The 18,344-nt window shown below is 42.5% G+C and overlaps 1 protein-coding gene across 1 annotated transcript in view; it reads left to right on the forward strand.

The window, feature by feature from the left end:
- The first annotated feature begins 2,291 nt into the window (after positions 1–2,291).
- Positions 2,292–18,344, forward strand: part of LOC122555270 (NXPE family member 3-like) — a 46,154-nt gene continuing 30,101 nt past the window's right edge. The window contains exon 1 of the mRNA XM_043701092.1: positions 2,292–2,373. Coding sequence (XP_043557027.1) covers positions 2,340–2,373 — 34 coding nt within the window. The 5' untranslated portion in view covers positions 2,292–2,339. The remainder of the gene's footprint in view (positions 2,374–18,344) is intronic.

Genomic DNA, 18,344 nt, shown 5'->3' on the forward strand with positions numbered 1-18,344 from the left:
AAAAAAGAATGGAAATTGAGTAACGAATTATCAGAGACTATCCTCTGAGAAAGTTGAGATATTCCTCATTACAGACTAAGCAATGGCCTTAAAATTGCCTGACATTTCAGACTCAGAATGGTAATTGTCAATAATGTATCCATGGGATGTGAGCATTTCCATCATATCCAACATTTAGTGCCCACCCTGAACTGCCCTTGTGTTTTTCGAGATAAAATTCTAAGATTTTGACCCAGTGATGATGAGGGAACAGGGATATGGTTCCAAGTCAGAATGGTATGTGCCTTGAATTTGTATCTAGTGTTGTTCAAATGAACCATAGTCTTTCTACATGGCAGAAATCACAGATTTGCAAGATGCTGTCTTTGAAGTCTTGGCAAGTTGCTGCAGTACATTCTGTATAACTACACAGTGCACACTGGTGGCAGAGGGAGGGAATGTTAAACATGATGAAGGAGCAGCGCTCCGAAAGCTTGTACATCCAAATAACCTGTTGGACTATAACCTGATGTTGTGTGATTTTTTTTGTTTTCTAAACTAGTCATTAATATGCTTGATCTCTATCAAAGTTCCCCTCAATCTGCTTTGCTCCAAGAAGTTCAACTCCAGCTTCTCCAACTTGATCTTAAAACTGAATTTCTGGCCAATCTTCCCTGCACCCTCTCAAGGACACTCACCCTCATTGTCCTGCCCCATCCATTCATGAATGGTAGTAGACAATTAAATATCTAACATGGGCCAAAAATATTCCCTTCCTTAATAGTGTGAGAATCCCACATATTAATGCAAAAGTCAACTCTGAAGCACTGACATCTTTCTTCAGCCAGAAGTGCCATGTGAATGATGCACCTAGCCTCCTCCTTCGGTCCTGGATATCACAAATCCCAGTATAAATGGCTCAAGGCATTGAATATTGAACATTACCCTACAACAGTACGGAAGAACTGTGCTCCAAACCAGTCAAGTCACAGCCAAGCTGCTCCAGTTTTTGCTGCAACACTGGCATCGAGTCAACAATATGGCAAGTTGCCCAGAATGTCCTGTCCATTCAAAGTAGGACAAATCCAATTGGATCAATTACCACCCCATTGGTGTGCTCTCGATCATCAACAAAATAGAAAGTGTCTTTAATTGTGCTATAAACAGGAATAATCTGCTCTCTGAAATGGATTTTGGATTCCACCAAGGCCACTTAGTCCCTGATCTCATTTCAAACTTAGTCCTAACATGCTGAAAGGAAATAGACTCCAAAGGTGATGTGAGACTGCCTGTCTTTGACATCAAGGGAACATTCAAATATGACATTAAAGACAAAGTCATTGGCAATCGGGTGCAATTTCTCAGTGGTTCAGAATCATACTTAGTGCAAAGGAAGACTGCTTGAGGATCAGTCAATCAGCACAGCCTAAGGACATGTTTGTAAGGATTCTTCAAGGCACTATTCAAGGCCAAACCATCCTCAATTATATTATCAATAACCCTCTGTCCAACATAAGGTTTGAAATGGAGATGTTCACTATGTTTGCACAGTGTTCATGACTTGTCATATAATGAAGCAGTTTGTGTCCATACTTAGCAAAAACCTAGATAACATCCAGATTTGTGTTGATAAGTGGCAGGTAATACAAGTACTGGACAATGACCATTTCCAGCTAATGAAAACCTATTATCTCAAGATGTTCAATTGCTTTACTATTACTGAATCTTGCACTTTCAGTAGCCTGGGTGTTACCATTAACAACAAGCTAATCTGGATTGGAGATCCAATTAATCTCTGATTTCCCTTTGAAATTGTCTAAAAACGTATTTTCTACTGACTGATCTGTAGTTATTGGGAATGTCCTGAGACTGTTTTTGAATAGAGGTGTCACATTGCCACTTTCTAATTGGCTGGTACCTTCCCTATATCTAGGAAGTTTATGGGAAGCCTTTTCTATTTATCAACCCCAATGTCCTTTAACAACCTGGAACTCTAGGCTTCTGGACCTAATAATTTATCTACTCTCAGTATGTCAATATTTCCAATCTATTCTTCCTTTCAATTTTCACTCTATCTATTAGCTTTACTGCCTTTACTTCAACTGAGATGTTGTAAGTTTTCTCTTCCTTGGAAAACATAGTAATATTGCAGTGTTATCGAAATGTACCACAAATGAAGTACATTGCTTCACTTGCTTGAAAAAGTCTACTGTGTGTGTTTAAAACTAAACTAAAATGGATAATACCTTTGCACTAAAATTGTATTATTAATCATGACATTATTATAATGACTTAACTTTTGATATATTTATATCTACAGTGGTGTCAACATCAAAAAGAGCATATTGCCCAGATCACCAATGTACGTAATGGTCGAGCCTTCTCCCCATACAAGTAAGATACTTAAAATTCATTGACAATTACACTGAAGATTTGGTATATTAGAGGAAAGATAAATAAGGAGATGATGGAATAATCCCTTAATACAAATAGGCAGGGGTTTGTAGCATTTTTTTGAATAAAATATAATTTAATTTCCGTGTAAAGTAGCATTTTGGTCTTTTTGCTTATATACAGCAAGTAGGACTAATCCAGCATAAATGTGTGAACGTGATGGATTCAGGTCTGACCAATTCTGTTCCAATTCAGTACACATTAAACACATTACTACACATACTATTTTGCATATCAGAAAACTGAAGTCTTGATTATTTTGGTGGTTTTCATATATTTCAATTTGTGGTTTGAAAATGCGAACTGAAAGAGAATCCCATTTTCACTCATAAAGTTCTGAACTACAGCATTTCATATAGTTCCTGATCAACTCCTTCAGAGATATTTTGCCAGACTGGTGGGACTTGAACCTCAGTGTCCTAGGTTAGTGATAGGGACACTACCACTACACCACAAGAGCCTTCTAAACTGCACCAATTTATGTCTTTTCTGAATCCAGAAGTGCTCTCACACACATCTGAATATTTCTTTTCCTATCCTCAAATCACCCCAGTATTATGTTTTTCCCCAACTACTGACTGCCATTAGTAAATCGCCCATATTTTCAAATTGAATGACATACATGCAAAGCCCATGAAGGGCAATGGAAAACATCAAGGGTGAGGGAGAGGGGGAGATGCCTAAATCAAAATGAATATGGAAGCTACAATAATTCATTCCATGTTATTAGATTTGGACCTGCTGAACTTTCATTTCAACTTCAGACGGAGTGCATGATATGGGCTGGAGCTGATCAGCTGACCATTATAATTCCAGCTTGAGCTTACCTTGCATTGACTTTGCTGAATCAGATTTGTATACTGAGAGAAAAGTGTCTTGCGTTTATGGCTGTATTTACGTGAGTAAGATGGACAAAGCCAAAAATCACACCACACTGGGTTATAGTCTAATAGGTTCATTTGAAACAATAAGCTTTTGGAGCCCCCGCTCCTTATGTAGGCAGCTAGTAAGAGAGAATACATTGGACACAAAATTTATAGTAAATGATCAAAGGATTATACAACTTCTGCAAATGTATTGAACAAACCTAGATGGCTATTAAATCTTTAATCAGTTAGAAATCTTGCAGTTTCAAATGAACCTGTTGGACTATAGCCCAGTGTCATGTGATTTTTGACTTTGTCCATCCCAGTCCAACTCCTCATAATTGTAAGATGGAGCATACAGTCTGCGTTTGTGAAAGGACAGTTGTACCAGACTGAATGGAGCACAAAGTAAAATGTCTGGTGTGCTGAAATGCATTTCAATCAGGAAACAAGTAACCAAATAGCAATAGTTTTCATTACATGCACTAAATCATTAAACAGCGGTTCCCAACTCTGTTTACCTGGCAACGACCTGTGTACCCATCCTCACTCTTTTCTCCTAACCAAAGCTTATTTTTCTCTACTGTGTTCTATTAGCAATTCCCAGTGAACTGAGAAGGTAAATGAATCATATAAAAAACTTACCTTGAGTCAGCGGCCTCCATTTTTGCAGCAAGAATGGTGAGAGTGAGGACCCAGGGGCTGCTGGGAAGGTAAATTAATCTTGTGAATAGGCAGAGTGCATGCTGAGCAGGAGCGGGCATGGGATGGCTGATAAGTGAGGAAATATGTTTAGGCGGTTGCTTTACCCAGAACACTACTTAGGCAGTGTCACTCGCCAATCCTCCTCCTCCAACCAAAGCAAAAGGCTCTGTGCACCGATTTGGTAAGGTTACTATTTTTTTCGATAGATTCCTTGGGAATTCAGAACAGTGGGTATGGATATTAGGCAGCTGCACTCTCATTATGTAGAATGTGGGAGGTAATAGTCACCACTAGTGTCCCTGTTGACTTCAAAAAGTCAGTGGGACTTGCACCCAAGTCCAGCTCTTCGGAAACCGTGTTAGGGAACTGGAACTGGATGAACTTTGGATCATTCGGGAGGCTGAGGGGGTAATTGAGAGGAGTTACAGGAAGGTAGTCACACCTCAGGTACAGGAAAAAGGTAGTTGGGGTACAGTCAGGGGATGAAAAGTTAATGGGCAGACCACACAGGGATCCCCTGTGGCCGTTCCCCTCAATAACTAGTATACTGTGTTGGATACTGCTGGAGGGGGGGACACCACTTACTAGGGTAAGCCATGAGGGACATGTCTCTGGCACAGAGTCTGTTCCTGTTGCTCAGAAGTGAAGAGGGGAGAGAAGTAGTGCATTAGTCATTGGGGACTCCATAGTTAAGGGGGACAGAAAGGAGATTCTGTAGGAAAGAGAGAGATTTAAGTTTGGTGTATTACTGCCCAGGTGCTAGGGTCCATAATGTTTCGAATTATGTTTTCAGGATCCTTAAGGGGGAGGGGAAGCAGCCCCAAGTCGTGGTCCACATAGGTACTAACGACATAGGGAGGAAATGGGATGGGGATGTAAGGCAGAAATTCAAGGAACGGGGGTGGAAGCTTAGAGCGAGAACAAACATTGTTATTATCTTTGGTTTGTTATTCGCGCCACGTGCTAGCGAGGTGAGGAATAGGGAGAGAGAGCAGTTGAACTTGTGGCTACAGGGCTGGTACACAATGAGGGATTCAGATACCTGAATAATTGGGTCTCATTCTGGGGTAGGTGGGATGCCTACAAATAGGATGATCTACACCTGAACCAGAGGGGGTACCAATATCCTGGGTGGGAGGGGGGTGAGGTTTGCGAATGCTCTTTGAGTAGGTTTAAACTAATTCAGCAGGGCGATGGGAACCTGAATTGTAGCTTCAGTATACAGGAGGTTAAGAGCAGTGAGGTCATGAATAAGGTTTCAAGGTCATAGGAGTGTACCGGCAGGCAAGAAGATGGCGTGAAGTGTGTCAGTTTCAATGTCAGAAGCATTCAGAAAAAGGTGGGTGAACTTACAGCATTGGTTGGTACCTAGGACTTCGATGTTGTGGCCATTTCAAAGACATGGTTAGAGCAGTGACAGGAGTGGTTATTGCAGATTACGGGGTTTAGATGTTTCAATAAGAACAGGGAAGGTGCTAAAGGAAGGCGTGGTGTGGCATTGTTAGTCAAGGATAGTATTACAGTGGCAGAAAAGATGTTTGATGAGGAACTCATCTACTGAGGTAGTAAGGGGGGGAGGTTAGAACCAGGAAAGGAGAGGTCACCCTTTTGGGAGTTTTCTATAGGCCTCCTGAAAAGTTCCAGACAAGTAGAGGAAAGGATTCCAAAGATGATTCTGAATAGAAGCAAAAGTAACAGAGTAGTTGTTATGGGGATGTCAGCTTCCCAAATATTGACTATAAGTGCTATAGTTCGAGTACCTTAGATGGGTCAGTTTTTATCCAATGTTTCCTGACACAGTATATAGAGAGGCTAATAAGAGGCGAGGCCACATTGGATTTGATACTGGCTAATAAACCAGGCCAGGTGTTAGGTTTGGAGGGAGCTGAGCACTTTGGTGATTACTTTAGTGATGGATAGGGATAGGTACATAGCACAGGGCAAGAATTATAGCTGGGGAAAGGCAATTATGATGCAATTAGGCAAGATTTAAAATGCATAGAATGGGGAAGGAAACTGCAGGGAATGGGCACAATTGAAATGTGGAACTTGTTCAAGGAATAGCTACTGCATGTCCTTGATAATTATGTACCTGTCAGCCAGGGAGGAAGTGGTCAAGCAAGGGATCTGTGGTTTACTAAAGAAGTTGAATCTCTTGTCAAGAGGAGGAAGGAGGACTCTGTAAAGATGAGACATGAAGGCACAGTTAGGGTGCATGAGTATTACAAGTTAGCCAGGAAGGACATAAAGAGAGAGCTAACATGAGCGAGGAGGGGACATGAGAAGTCTTTGGCAGGTAGAATCAGGAAAAACCCTAAAATTTCCATCAGTATGTCAGCAATAAAAGAATGACTAGAGTAAGATTAGGGCCTGACAAGGACAGTAGAGGAAAGTATGTGTCAAGTCCGAAGAGATAGATATTTTTCATCAGTGTTCCCAAAGGAAAAAGAAATTATTGTCAAGGAGAGCGCTGAGATACAGGATAATAGACTAGACAGGATTAAGGTTCATAAGGAAGCGGTGTTAGCAATTCTGGAAACTAGATAAGTCCCCTGGGCTGGATGGGATTTAGAGCTGAAAATGTGTTGCTGGAAAAGCGCAGCAGGTCAGGCAGCATCCAAGGAGCAGGAGAATCGATGTTTCGGGCATGAGCCCTTCTTCAGGGCTTCTTCTTCTTCCTAAAGAAGGGCTCATGCCCGAAACGTTGATTTTCCTGCTCCTTGGATGCTGCCTGACCTGCTGCGCTTTTCCAGCAACACATTTTCAGCTCTGATCTCCAGCATCTGCAGTCCTCACTTTCTCGTGGATGGGATTTACCCCAGGATTCTCTGGGAAGGTAGGGAGGAGATTGCAGAGCTTTTGGCTTTGATCTTTATGTCACCATTGTCAACAGGAATACTGCCACAAGACTGGAGGATAACAAATGTTGTCCCCTTGTTCAAGAAGGGGAGTAGAGACAACGCTGGTAATTATAGACCAGTAAGCCTAACTTCAGTTGTGGGTAAAGTGTTGGAAAGGATTATAAGAGATAGGATTTATGACTGTCTAGAAAGAATTTTTTCCTGTCCAGGAGCAGCGGGAGATAGAGCAGACGTGACATGGAGATCAGGAGGATGCCAGAAGGTAAGGAATTAGTGTATATTTGGGCAGCGGCTAAAGCCAAGATATTATGCGTGTAGTATCTCCCTACCGCCTCCGCACTCCTCTAACCAGAAGAAAAAGACTCTGTAAGGTAAGGCTTTTTTTTTCACTTTATTTTCTTTCATATATTTAAGTGCATTGTTTGGTTTTAGTTAGTTGATATAAAGCTAAGGCTTACTATGGCAGGGGAGCTCAGACCCGTGGCATGTGCCCCTTGCTTGATGTGGGAGCTCAGGAAAGTGGTTGACGTTCCTGACTCTTGCACTTGCAAGAGGTGTGTCCAGCTGCAGCTCTTGTTTGATTACGTGACGGCTCTGGAGCTGCAGATGGACTCACTGTGGAGCATCCGCGATGCTGAGGAAGTTGTGGATAGCATGTTTAGTGAACTGGTCACACCGCAGGTTAGAAATGCTGAGGGAGAGTGAATGGGTGACCAAAAGACCGAAAAAGAGTAGGAAAACAGTGCAGGTGTCCCCTGCGGTCATCTCCCTCCAAAACAGGTATACCGTTCTGGATACTGTTGGGGAAGATGGTTCATCAGGGGAGGATAGCAGTTGCCAAGATCATGGCACCGTAGCGGGCATAGCTGTTCAGAAGGGCAGGAAAAAGACTCATGGGGCCGTAGTCATAGGGGATTCTATTGTAAGGGGAGTAGATAGGTGGTTCTGTGGCCGAAAACGGGACCCGCAAATAGTATGTTGCCTCCCAGGTGCTCAGGTCAGGCATGTCACCAATCAGTTGCAGAGCATTTTAAAAGGGGAGGGTAAACAGCCAGTTATCTTGCTGTATATAGGCACCAACGATATAAGTAAAAAATGAAATGGGGTTCTGGAAGCAGGATTCAGGAAGTTAGGAGAGAAGTTAAAAAGGAGGATCTCAAAGGTAGTGATCTTGGGATTATTACCAGTGCCACGTGCTAGCTAGCGTAGAAATGAGAAAAACAGGCAGGATGAACACGTGGCTTGAGGGATGGTGTAGGAGGGAGGGTTCAGATTTGTTGGACATTGGGACCGGTTCTGGGGAAGGTGGAACAATTACATATCTGAACCAGACCGGAACCAGTGTCCTTGGGGGAGTTTTTGCTATTGCTGTTGGGGAGGTTTTAAATTAATGTGGCAGGGGGCTGGGAACTAGAAGAGAAGACAAGTGGATAGTGAGGTGGAGACTGGAGACTATAAGAATCATGAAGATGGCATTAATAAGGGGAAAAGTAGGCAGAGAGAGTAATGAATGCAAAAGAACTGGTGGCCTGAAGTGCATCCACTGTACTGCAAGGAGTATAGTGTGTAAGGCAGATGAACCTAGGGTTTGGATTGGTGCCTGGGAGTATGACGTTATTGCAATCACAGAGACCTGGTTGGAGGAAGGGCATGATTGGCAACTGAATGTTCCAAGATATAGAGACTTCAGACAGGACACGGAGGAAAGTAAAAGGGGGTGGGGGGGTGGTGTGTGGAGTTGCATTGCTGGTCAGGGATGATATTACAGCTGTGCTAAAGGAGGACATTATGGACGGCTTGAATAGTGAGGCATTATATGTGGAGCTGAGAAATAAGAAGAGTGCAGTTACATTGTTGGGGCTGTATTACAGGCCTCCCAAAAGTGAGCATAAGATAGAAGAATGAATAGGTAAACAGATTATGGAAAGATGTAGACACAACAGGGTAGTGGTGATTGGAGATTTTAATTTTCCCAACATTGACTGGGATATACTTAACATCAGAAGTCTGGAGAGGGCTGAATTTGTAAGAAGCATCCATGAGAATTTTCTAGAGCAGTATGTCAATAGTCTGACGTGGGAAGGGAGCCATATTGGACCTGGTAATTGGGAATGTGCCAGGCCAAGTGGTAGAGGTTGCGGTGGGGGATTCCTTTGGGTATAGTGACCACAATTCTGCAAGTTTTAGAATACTCGTAGGCAAAGATGCGAGTGGTCCTCAAGGAAGAGTACTAAACTGGGGCCAAGGCCAATTATATCAAAATTAGGCAGGAGCTGGGAAATGTGGATTGGACACAGCTATTTGAAGGGAAGTCCACATTTGATATGTGGAAGGCTTTCAAAGATAGGTTAAAGATAGCGCAGGATAGGTATGTCCCGTTGAAAGCAAAGGATAGGAAGGGCAAGATTCGTGAACCATGGATGACAGGAGAAATCGTACGACTAGCCAAGAGGAAAAGGGAAGTGTACATAAGGTCGAGGCAGCTAAGAACAGAATGGGCTCTGGAGGAATATCGGAAGAGTAGGACAAGTCTTAAACAAGGAACCAAGTGGGCTAAAAGGGGTCATGAAATAGCTTTAGCGAGCAAAATTAAGGAGAATCCCAAAGCCTTTTATTCTTATATAAGAAGTAAGCGGGTAGCTAGAGAAAGGATTGCTTCACTAAAGGATAATGAAGGAAGGCTGTGTGTCGAATCTGAGAGAATGGGTGAGATTCTGAATGATTACTTTGCATCAGTGTTCACTGAGGAGAGGGACATGATGAATGTTGAGATTAGAGATAGAAGTTTATATAGTCTGGATCACGTTGACATAAGTAGGAAAGATGTGTTGGATAGGCTAGAGGTTATTAAGGTGGACAAATCCCCAGGGCCAGATGGGATCTATCCCAGGTTGCTGAGGGAGGTGAGAGAGGAAATAGCTCTGGCCCTGACAGATATCTTTGTGGCATCCTTAAACTCAGGTGAGGTGACAGAGGACTGGAAGGTTGCTCATGTTGTCCCCCTGTACAGGAAGGGTAGTAAGGATATTCAGGGTAACTACAGACAGTGAGCCTGACGTCAGTGGTGGGAAAGTTGCTGGAGAAGGTACTGAGGGATATGATCTATTTATATTTGGAAAGGAATGGGCTTATCAGTGATAGGCAACATGGTTTTGTGCAGGGGAGATCGTGCCTTACCAACTTTATACAGTTCTTTGAGGAAGTGACCAAGTTGATAGATAAAGGAAGAGCTGTAGATGTCATATACATGGACTTTAGTAAGGTGTTTGATAAGGTCCCCCATGGTAAATGAATGAAGAAAGTGAAGTCACATGGTGTGCAAGGTGTTCTAGCTCGGTGGATAAAAAACTGGTTGAGCAACAGGAGACAGAGAGTAGTAGTTGAAGGGAGTTTCTTGAAATGGAGAAAGGTGACCAGTGGTGTTCCACAGGGATCAGTGCTGGGGCCACTGTTGTTTGTGATATACATTAATGATCTGGAAGAGGCCATTGTTGGAATGATCAGCAAGTTTGCAGATGACACGAAGATTGGTGGAGTAGCATTAAGCATAAGGGACTGTCAAAGAATACAGGAGAATATAGATAGACTGGAGAATGGGGCGGAGAAGTCATGGATGGAGTTCAATCCAGGCAAATGTGATGCATATTGGGAAGTCTAATTCTAGAGTGAATTATGCAGTAAATGGAAGAGTCTTGGGAAAAGTTGATGAGCAGAGAGATCTGGGAGTGCAGATCCTTTGTACCCTGAAGTTGCTGCACTGGTAGATAGAGTGGTCAAGTAGGCATATGATATGCTTGTCTTCATCGGACGGGGTGTTGAGTGTAAGAGCTGGCAGGTCATGTTAACATTGTACAAGACATTGGTTCAGCCGCATTTAGAATACTGTGTACAGTTCTGGTCACCGCATTACCAAAAGGATGTGGATGCTTTGGAGAGGGTGCAAAGAAGGTTTACGAGGATGTTGCCTGGTATGGAAGGTGCTAGCTATGAAGAGAGGTTGAGTAGGTTAGGTTTGTTCTCATTAGAAAAAAGGAGATTAAGGGGGGACCTAATTGAGTTTTATAAAATCATGAAGGGTATAGACAGGGTGGATAGAGACAAGCTTTTGCCCAGGGTGAAGGATTCAATACTGAGAGGTCACGCGTTCAAGGTGAGATGTAAAAAGTTTAAGGGGGATATACATGGCAAGTACTTTACACAGAGGGTGGTAGGTGTCTGGAACGTGTTGCCAACAGAGGTAGTAGAGGCAGGCATGGTAGATTCATTTAAGATGCATCTGGACAGATGCATGAGTAGGTGGGGAGCAAAGGGATACAGCTCTTTTGGAATTGGGCGACAGGCTTCGATAGTCGATTTGGATCAGCTCAGGCTTGGAAGGCCAAAGGGCCTGTTCCTGGGCTGTAAATTTTCTTTCTTTGAATAACTTGATTAGGGATTGTCAGCAGCGTTTTGTGAAAGGTAAGTTGTGCCTCACAAACCTTATTAAGTTCTTTGAGAAGGTGACCAAACAGGTGGATGAGGGTAAAGCTGTTGGTGTGGTATATCTGGATTTCAGTAAGGCATTTGATAAGGTTCCACATGGTAGGCTACTGCAGAACACACAGAGGCATGAGAATGAGGGTTAATTAGCAGTTTGGATCAGAAATTGGCCAGTCGAAAGAAAACAGAGAGTTGTGGTTGATGGGAAATATTCATCCTCAATTACTAGTGGTGTACCACTAGGATTTGTTCTGGGTCCACAGCTGTTTGTCATTTTTATAAATGACCTCGATGAAAGCAGTGAAGGATGGGTTAGTAAATTTACAGATGATACTAAAGTCGGTGGCATTGTGGACAGTGCGAAAGGATATTGCAGGTTACAGAGGGTCATAGATAAGCTGCACTTGGGGCTGAGAGGGGGCAGTAGAGTTTAATGCAGAAAGGTGTGAGTGATTCACTTTGGAAGGAGTAACAGGAATACAGAGTACTGGGGTGTAGGTTTGCTCGCTGAGCTGTAGGTTTGATATCCAGACATTTCATTACCTGGCTAGGTAACATCATCAGTGGCGACCTCCAAGTGAAGCGAAGCTGTTGTCTCCTGCTTTCTATTTATATCTTATAGCCAGGTAATGAAACGTCTGGATATCAAACCTACAGCTCAGCGAGCAAACCTACACCCCAGTACTCTGTATTCCTGTTACTCCTTCCAAAGTGAATCACTCACACCTTTCTGCATTAAACTCTACTGCCCCCTCTCAGCCCCAAGTGCAGCTTATCTATGACCCTCTGTAACCTGCAATATCCTTTCGCACTGTCCACAATGCCACCGACTTTAGTATCATCTGTAAATTTACTAACCCATCCTTCACTGCTTTCATCGAGGTCATTTATAAAAATGACAAACAGCTGTGGACCCAGAACAAATCCTAGTGGTACACCACTAGTAATTGAGGATGAATATTTCCCATCAACGAGGGAGAGAGGGTTGTGTCTTTTTGTGGCTAGCTGGTGTTAGTGTATCTTGGTGGCTAACTTTCTTCCTGTTTGTCCTACATAGTGTTTGCGGCCGTCCTTGTATGGAATTTTGTAGATGACGTTGGTTTTGTCCATGGGTTGTACTGGGTCTTTTAAGTTTGTTAGTTTTTGTTTGAGAGTGTTGGTGGGTTTGTGTGCTACTAGGATTCCGAGGGGTCTTAGTAGTCTGGCTGTCATTTCTGGAACTTCTTTGATGTATGGTAAGGTGGTTAGGGTTTCTGGCTGTGTTTGGTCTGCTTGTCATGGTTTGTTCTTGAGGAATCTGCAGACTGTATTGTTTGAGTATCCGTTCTTCTTGAATACGTTGTATAGGTGGTTCTCCTCTGTTTTCCGAAGATTGTCTGTGCTGCAGTGTGTGGTGGTTCGTTGGAATAGTGTTCTGATACAGCTTTGTTTGTGTGTGTTGGGATGGTTGCTGGTATAGGTAAGTATTTGGTCAGTATTTGCCGGTTTTCTGTATACACAGGTTTGTATTTCTCCGTTGTCCTTTCCAACCACAACTCCATAAACAAACACTTAGATCTAGATACCATCAATCAACCCCTCAGAAAACAAACAGGAAATGATATCACCACAAACCCCAGGAACCCCATCCAGGACAAACCTATAAGTAGAAAGCAGGAGACAACAGCTTTGTTTCACTTGGAAGTCGCCACTGATGATGTTACTTAGCCAGGTAATGAAACGTCTGGATATCAAACCTACATCTCAGCGAGCAAACCTACACCCTAAACCTCAACCTGAGCTACAAACCTTCACAAACCTTGCACAGCGTACTGGACTAATAGTAAGATTCTTGGTAGTGTGGATGAGCAGAGGGATCTCGGTGTCCATGTGCATAGATCTCTGCAAGTTGCCACTCAGATTGATAGGGTTGTTAAGAAGGCTTACAGTGTGTTAGCTTTGGAGTTTTGGAGCCATGAGCTCATGTTAAAGCTGTATAAAACTCTGGTGTGGCCGCATTTGGAGTACTGTTTACAGTTCTGGTCGCTACATTATCGGAAGGACATGGAAGCATTGGAAAGGGTGCAGAGGAGATTTACCAGGAAGTTGCCTGGTATGGAGAGAAGGTCTTATGAGGAAAGGCTGAGGGACTTGAGGCTGTTTTTGTTGCAGAGAATAAGGTTAAGAGGTGACTTAATAGAGATATACAAGATAATCAGAGGATTAGATAGGGTGGATAGTGAGAGCCTTTTTCCTTGGATGGTAATGGCTAGCACGAGGGAATACAGCTTTAAATTGACAGGTGAAATATATACGAGAGATGTCAGAGGTAGTTTCTTTATTCAAAGAGTAATAAGGGTGTGGAATACCCTGCCTGCAACGTACTAGGTTCATCAACATTAAGGGCATTTGAATGGTCATTGGACAAATATATGGATGATAATGGAATAGTGTAGGTTAGATGGGCTTCAGGTTGGTTTCACAGTTCGGCGCAAAATCAAGGGCTGAAGGGCCTGTACTGCGCTGTATTTTTCTAAGTTCTGCATTTTACTCTATTTGTAAGATCCAGTAAAACACAGGAACAATTATAATTAGGATGTAAGCTTCTTTACAAATCAATACTCTGGGGTCAGTTAAAAGTCTGGCCTCCAGATAGATGTAGAGTAAGGTGGTTAGAGTTTCTGGCTGTGTTTGGTCTGCTTGTCGTGGTTTGTTCTTGAGGAATCTGCGGACTGTATTTTTTGAGTATCCGTTCTTCTTGAATATGTTGTATAGATGGTTCTCTCTGTTTTCCGCTTTTCTGCATTAAACTCCATTTACCCCCTCTCAGCCCCAAGCTGCAGCTTATCTATGACCCTCTGTAACCTGCAATAACCTTTCGCACTGTCCACAATCCCACCGACTTTAGTGTCATCTGTAAATTTACTAACCCATCCTTCACCACTCTCATCGAGGTCATTTATAATTAACCCTCATTCTCATGCCTCTGTGTGTTCTGCAGTAGCCTACCATGTGGAACCTTATTGTCTGATAATTACTGCTCCACTAAGAAAATTACAAACTAGTTATAATTATTGTTTGTTTTCTGAATCAGTGTCTTACAACTAGTTTAAAATTTAATGTTATACTGTCATGATGGCCTGGATGAGATTGCATGTGCACAAACAGATCACTGCGGCCATTATTGCATTGGGAACATACGCTCCATATACTAATGTAGCCCTTTTCATAACCACTGAATACCTCAAAGTGCTTTACAACCAATGAAATGCTTTTGTAGAAACAACAGCGTTTATATTCAACTGCTGTCTTCAACAGGAAGTGAAATGAAATGGAGCGTATAACTGGCTGTCTATCCGTTACCTCAGATATAGCATGCTCACTGAAGATGAACATTCAGGTGACATTCCAGCATGGATGAGGCAATCTGATAGCATGAACATCAATACTCTCTTTTTGTTGTGCTGACAGATTTCAAACATATAACACTGGTTTATGGAGATTTTTCTATAGCATTTGACACTGGGAAATGCTGGGAACAGAGGGTGGGTATTTGTTGACTGATAAACATAGAATCAATCTTTGCATAAAAAGCACTTCAAAATTCAGTATTTGTTTCAATTCAGGGTTTGTCTGTACATCTGCTTCAAGTGTGTGTTCTTTGATACCAAAAAGAGAAAATGCTGGAGAAACTCAGCATGTTCTTGGCAGCATCTGTGTAGAGAGGCAAACAGTTTTTTTTTAAGTCCAATGTGACAGCTCTATTGATAGAGATCAAGAAGCAGCAACACTGTTGTGCTCAAACACACTTGGAACACTTAGGAGGCAGCGACGATCATATGGTAGAGTTCAGTCTGCAGTTTGAAAGAGAGAAGGCAAAATCAGATATAATGGTGTTACAGTTAAATAAAGCTAATTATAGGGGCATGAGAGAGGAACTGACAAAAATTGACTGGAAGCAGAGCCGAGCGGGGAAGACAGGACAGCAACGACGGCAGAAGTTTCTGGGTATAAATGAAGACACAGTTCAGAGGTTATTCCAAAGAAAAGAAAGATTTATGGGGGTTTGGGGGGAGAGGTTGGTGGTGATTACACAGCCATGGCTTACAAAGAAAGTCAGGATATGTATCCAAGCAAAAGAGAGAGCCAATAAAGTGGCCAAGAACACTGGGAAATCAGAAGACTGGGAAAGCTACAAAACAAACAGAGGATAACAAAGAGAGAAATATGGAAGGAGAGGATCAAATATGAAGGTAGGCTAGCCAGCAACATTAGAAGTGTTAGTAAAAGTTTCTTTCAGTGCATAAGAAACAAATGAAAGGGAAAAGTAGACATTGGGCCACTCCAAATTGATGCTGGAAGGCCAGTGATGGGAGATAAGGAAATAGTTGAAGAACTTAATAAATACTTTGCGTCAGTCTTCACAGTGGAAGACATGAGTAATATCCCAAATATTAAACAGAGTCAGGGGGCAGGGTTGACTATGGTAGCCATTACAAAAGAGAAAGTGCTAGAAAAGCTAAAATGTCTAAAAATTAATAAATCTCTTGGCCCTGATGGGATACATCCAAGAGTTCTGAGGGAGGTGGCTGAGGGAATAGCGGAGATTCTTTGGTTATGATCTTTCAAAAATCACTGGAGTCAGAGAAAGTCCCAGATGATTGGAAAATCACTGTTGTAACCCCTTTGTTCAAGAAAGGATCAAGGCAAAAGATGGAAAATTATAGGCCAATTAGCCTAACCTCGGTTGTTGTTAAAATTCTAGAATCCATCTCATCTTAGGGATGAGATTTCTAAATTCTTGGAAGTGCAGGGTCAGATTAGAACAAGTCAGCATGGATCGAGTAAGGAAAGGTCATGCCTGACAAACCTGTTAGAATTCTTTGAAGAGGTAACAAGTAGGTTAGGCCAGGGAAACCCAGTGGATGCTATCTATCTAGACTTCCAAAAGGCCTTTCATAAGGTGCCTCACGGGAGGTGAGTAAGGTGAGGGCCCATGGTGTTCAAGGTGAGCTACTGGCATGGATTGAAGATTGGCTCTCTGACAGTAGGCAGAGAGTTGGGATAAAAGGTTCTTTTTCGGAACGGTGACAAGTGGTGTCCCACAGGGTTCAGTGTTGGGACCACAACTGTTCACTTTATATATTAACGATCTGGATGAAAGGATTGGGGGCATTCTGGTGAAGTTTGCCGATGATACGAAGTTAGGTGGACAGGCAGGTAGTACTGAGGAGGTGGGGAGGCTGCAGTAAGATTTAGACAGTTTAGGAGAGTGGTCCAGGAAATGGCTGATGAAATTCAACGTGAGCAAGCTTGCACTTTGGAAAAAAGAATACAGGCATGGACTATTTTCTAAACAGTGAGAAAAGTCAGAAAGCTGAAGTACAAAGGGATCTGGGAGTGCTAGTCCAGTATTCTCTAAAGGTTGACTTCCAGGTTAAGATCGTGATTAAGAAAGCGATGTAATGTTGTCATTTATCTCAAGAGGGTTGGAATATAAAAGCAGCTATGTGCTTCTGAGACTTTATAAAGCTCTAATTAGGTTCTATTTGGAATACTGTGCCCAATTTTGGACCCCACACCTCAGGAAGGACATATTGTCACTGGAGCATGTCCAGTGGAGATTCACACAGATGATCCCTGGAATGATAGGCCTAACATATGATGAACGGTGAGGATCCTGGGATGTATTCATTAGGGTTTTGAAGGTTGAGGGGAGATCTAATAGAAACTTACAAGATAATGCATGGCTTAGAAAGGGTGGACGCTAGAAAGTTGTTTCCGTTAGTTGGGGAGACTAGGACCCATGGTCACAGCCTTAGAATTAGAGGGGGTCAATTTAAAACGGAAATGTGGAGACATTTCTTCAGCCAGAGAGTGGTGGGCCTGTGGAATTCATTGCCACAGAGCGCAGTGGAATCCAGGACGTTAAACGTCTTCAAGGCAGAGATTGATAAATTCTTGACCTCACAAGGAATTAAGAGCTACGGGGAGAGTGCAGGTAAGAGGAATTGAAATGCCCATCAGCCATGATTAAATGGCCTTACTTCCATTCTATGTCTTAAACTTTGGTCAGTAATCCTGTCATGCCCCTGCTGTAAAACAACCAGTGAATGAACAAAAGGTCTATAATGGACAGGTTATCCAGTAGCATCTGTTCCTGCTATTGCTGTAAATGAAAATATTCAAAAGAAATCTGTGCTTGATGGAAAGGAGGGGGCTACACTGCAAAGCAGACTGTAATTTCAGGCAGGGTGTTTACTGAACATTTGGAATCGGTTTCTGTGCTTGTTCAAAATGCTGAATGCAGCTTTGGCTGTCAAAGACACTGAGGCTACTCAAAATGGTTATAAAGTGCCCATTCTGAAGCTTTGGTTCAAAAACACAATCAACTCAGAAATGCAACAAATAGTTCCTACCTTTTTCATTAAGGATAACAGATATAAAATGTGGTGTAATGAAACAAAGAACTACAGATGCTTTAAACTGAAACAAAAACAGAAATTGCTGATGAAAATCAGCAAGTTTGGTAGCATCTATGGGAAGAAAGAGTGGATAAAAAGTGAAGCAGGCAAAAGCACCATAGGTCAAGGAGGAGAAGAGGAGCAGACATTTCAGATCGGAATCCCTGTGAGAAGAAGGCAGAGTTAACATTTTGTGTCTGGTGACACTTCATTAGAACTTGGAACCAGTTCTGATGAAGACTCACTGGACTTGAAATGTACCTGGTAAGTTTCACCAACAGTGTCTGTGAGAATATGTAGTGTTTTGTTTAGTCTTTATTGCTTGGGCAGTCCAAGATGGTTGAACTTGGAACTAATTCAAAAGAGGTAAAAACAATGACTGCAGATGCTGGAAACCAGATTCTGGATTAGTGGTGCTGGAAGAGCACAGCAATTCAGGCAGCATCCGAGGACAGGCAAAATCGACGTTTCGGGCAAAAGCCCTTCATCAGGAATAAAGGCAGAGACCTTGAAGCATGGAGAGATAAGCTAGAGGAGGGTAGGGGTGGGGAGAGAGT

The sequence above is a fragment of the Chiloscyllium plagiosum genome, chromosome 12, assembly GCF_004010195.1.
Source record: "Chiloscyllium plagiosum isolate BGI_BamShark_2017 chromosome 12, ASM401019v2, whole genome shotgun sequence".
Lineage (NCBI taxonomy): Eukaryota > Metazoa > Chordata > Chondrichthyes > Orectolobiformes > Hemiscylliidae > Chiloscyllium > Chiloscyllium plagiosum.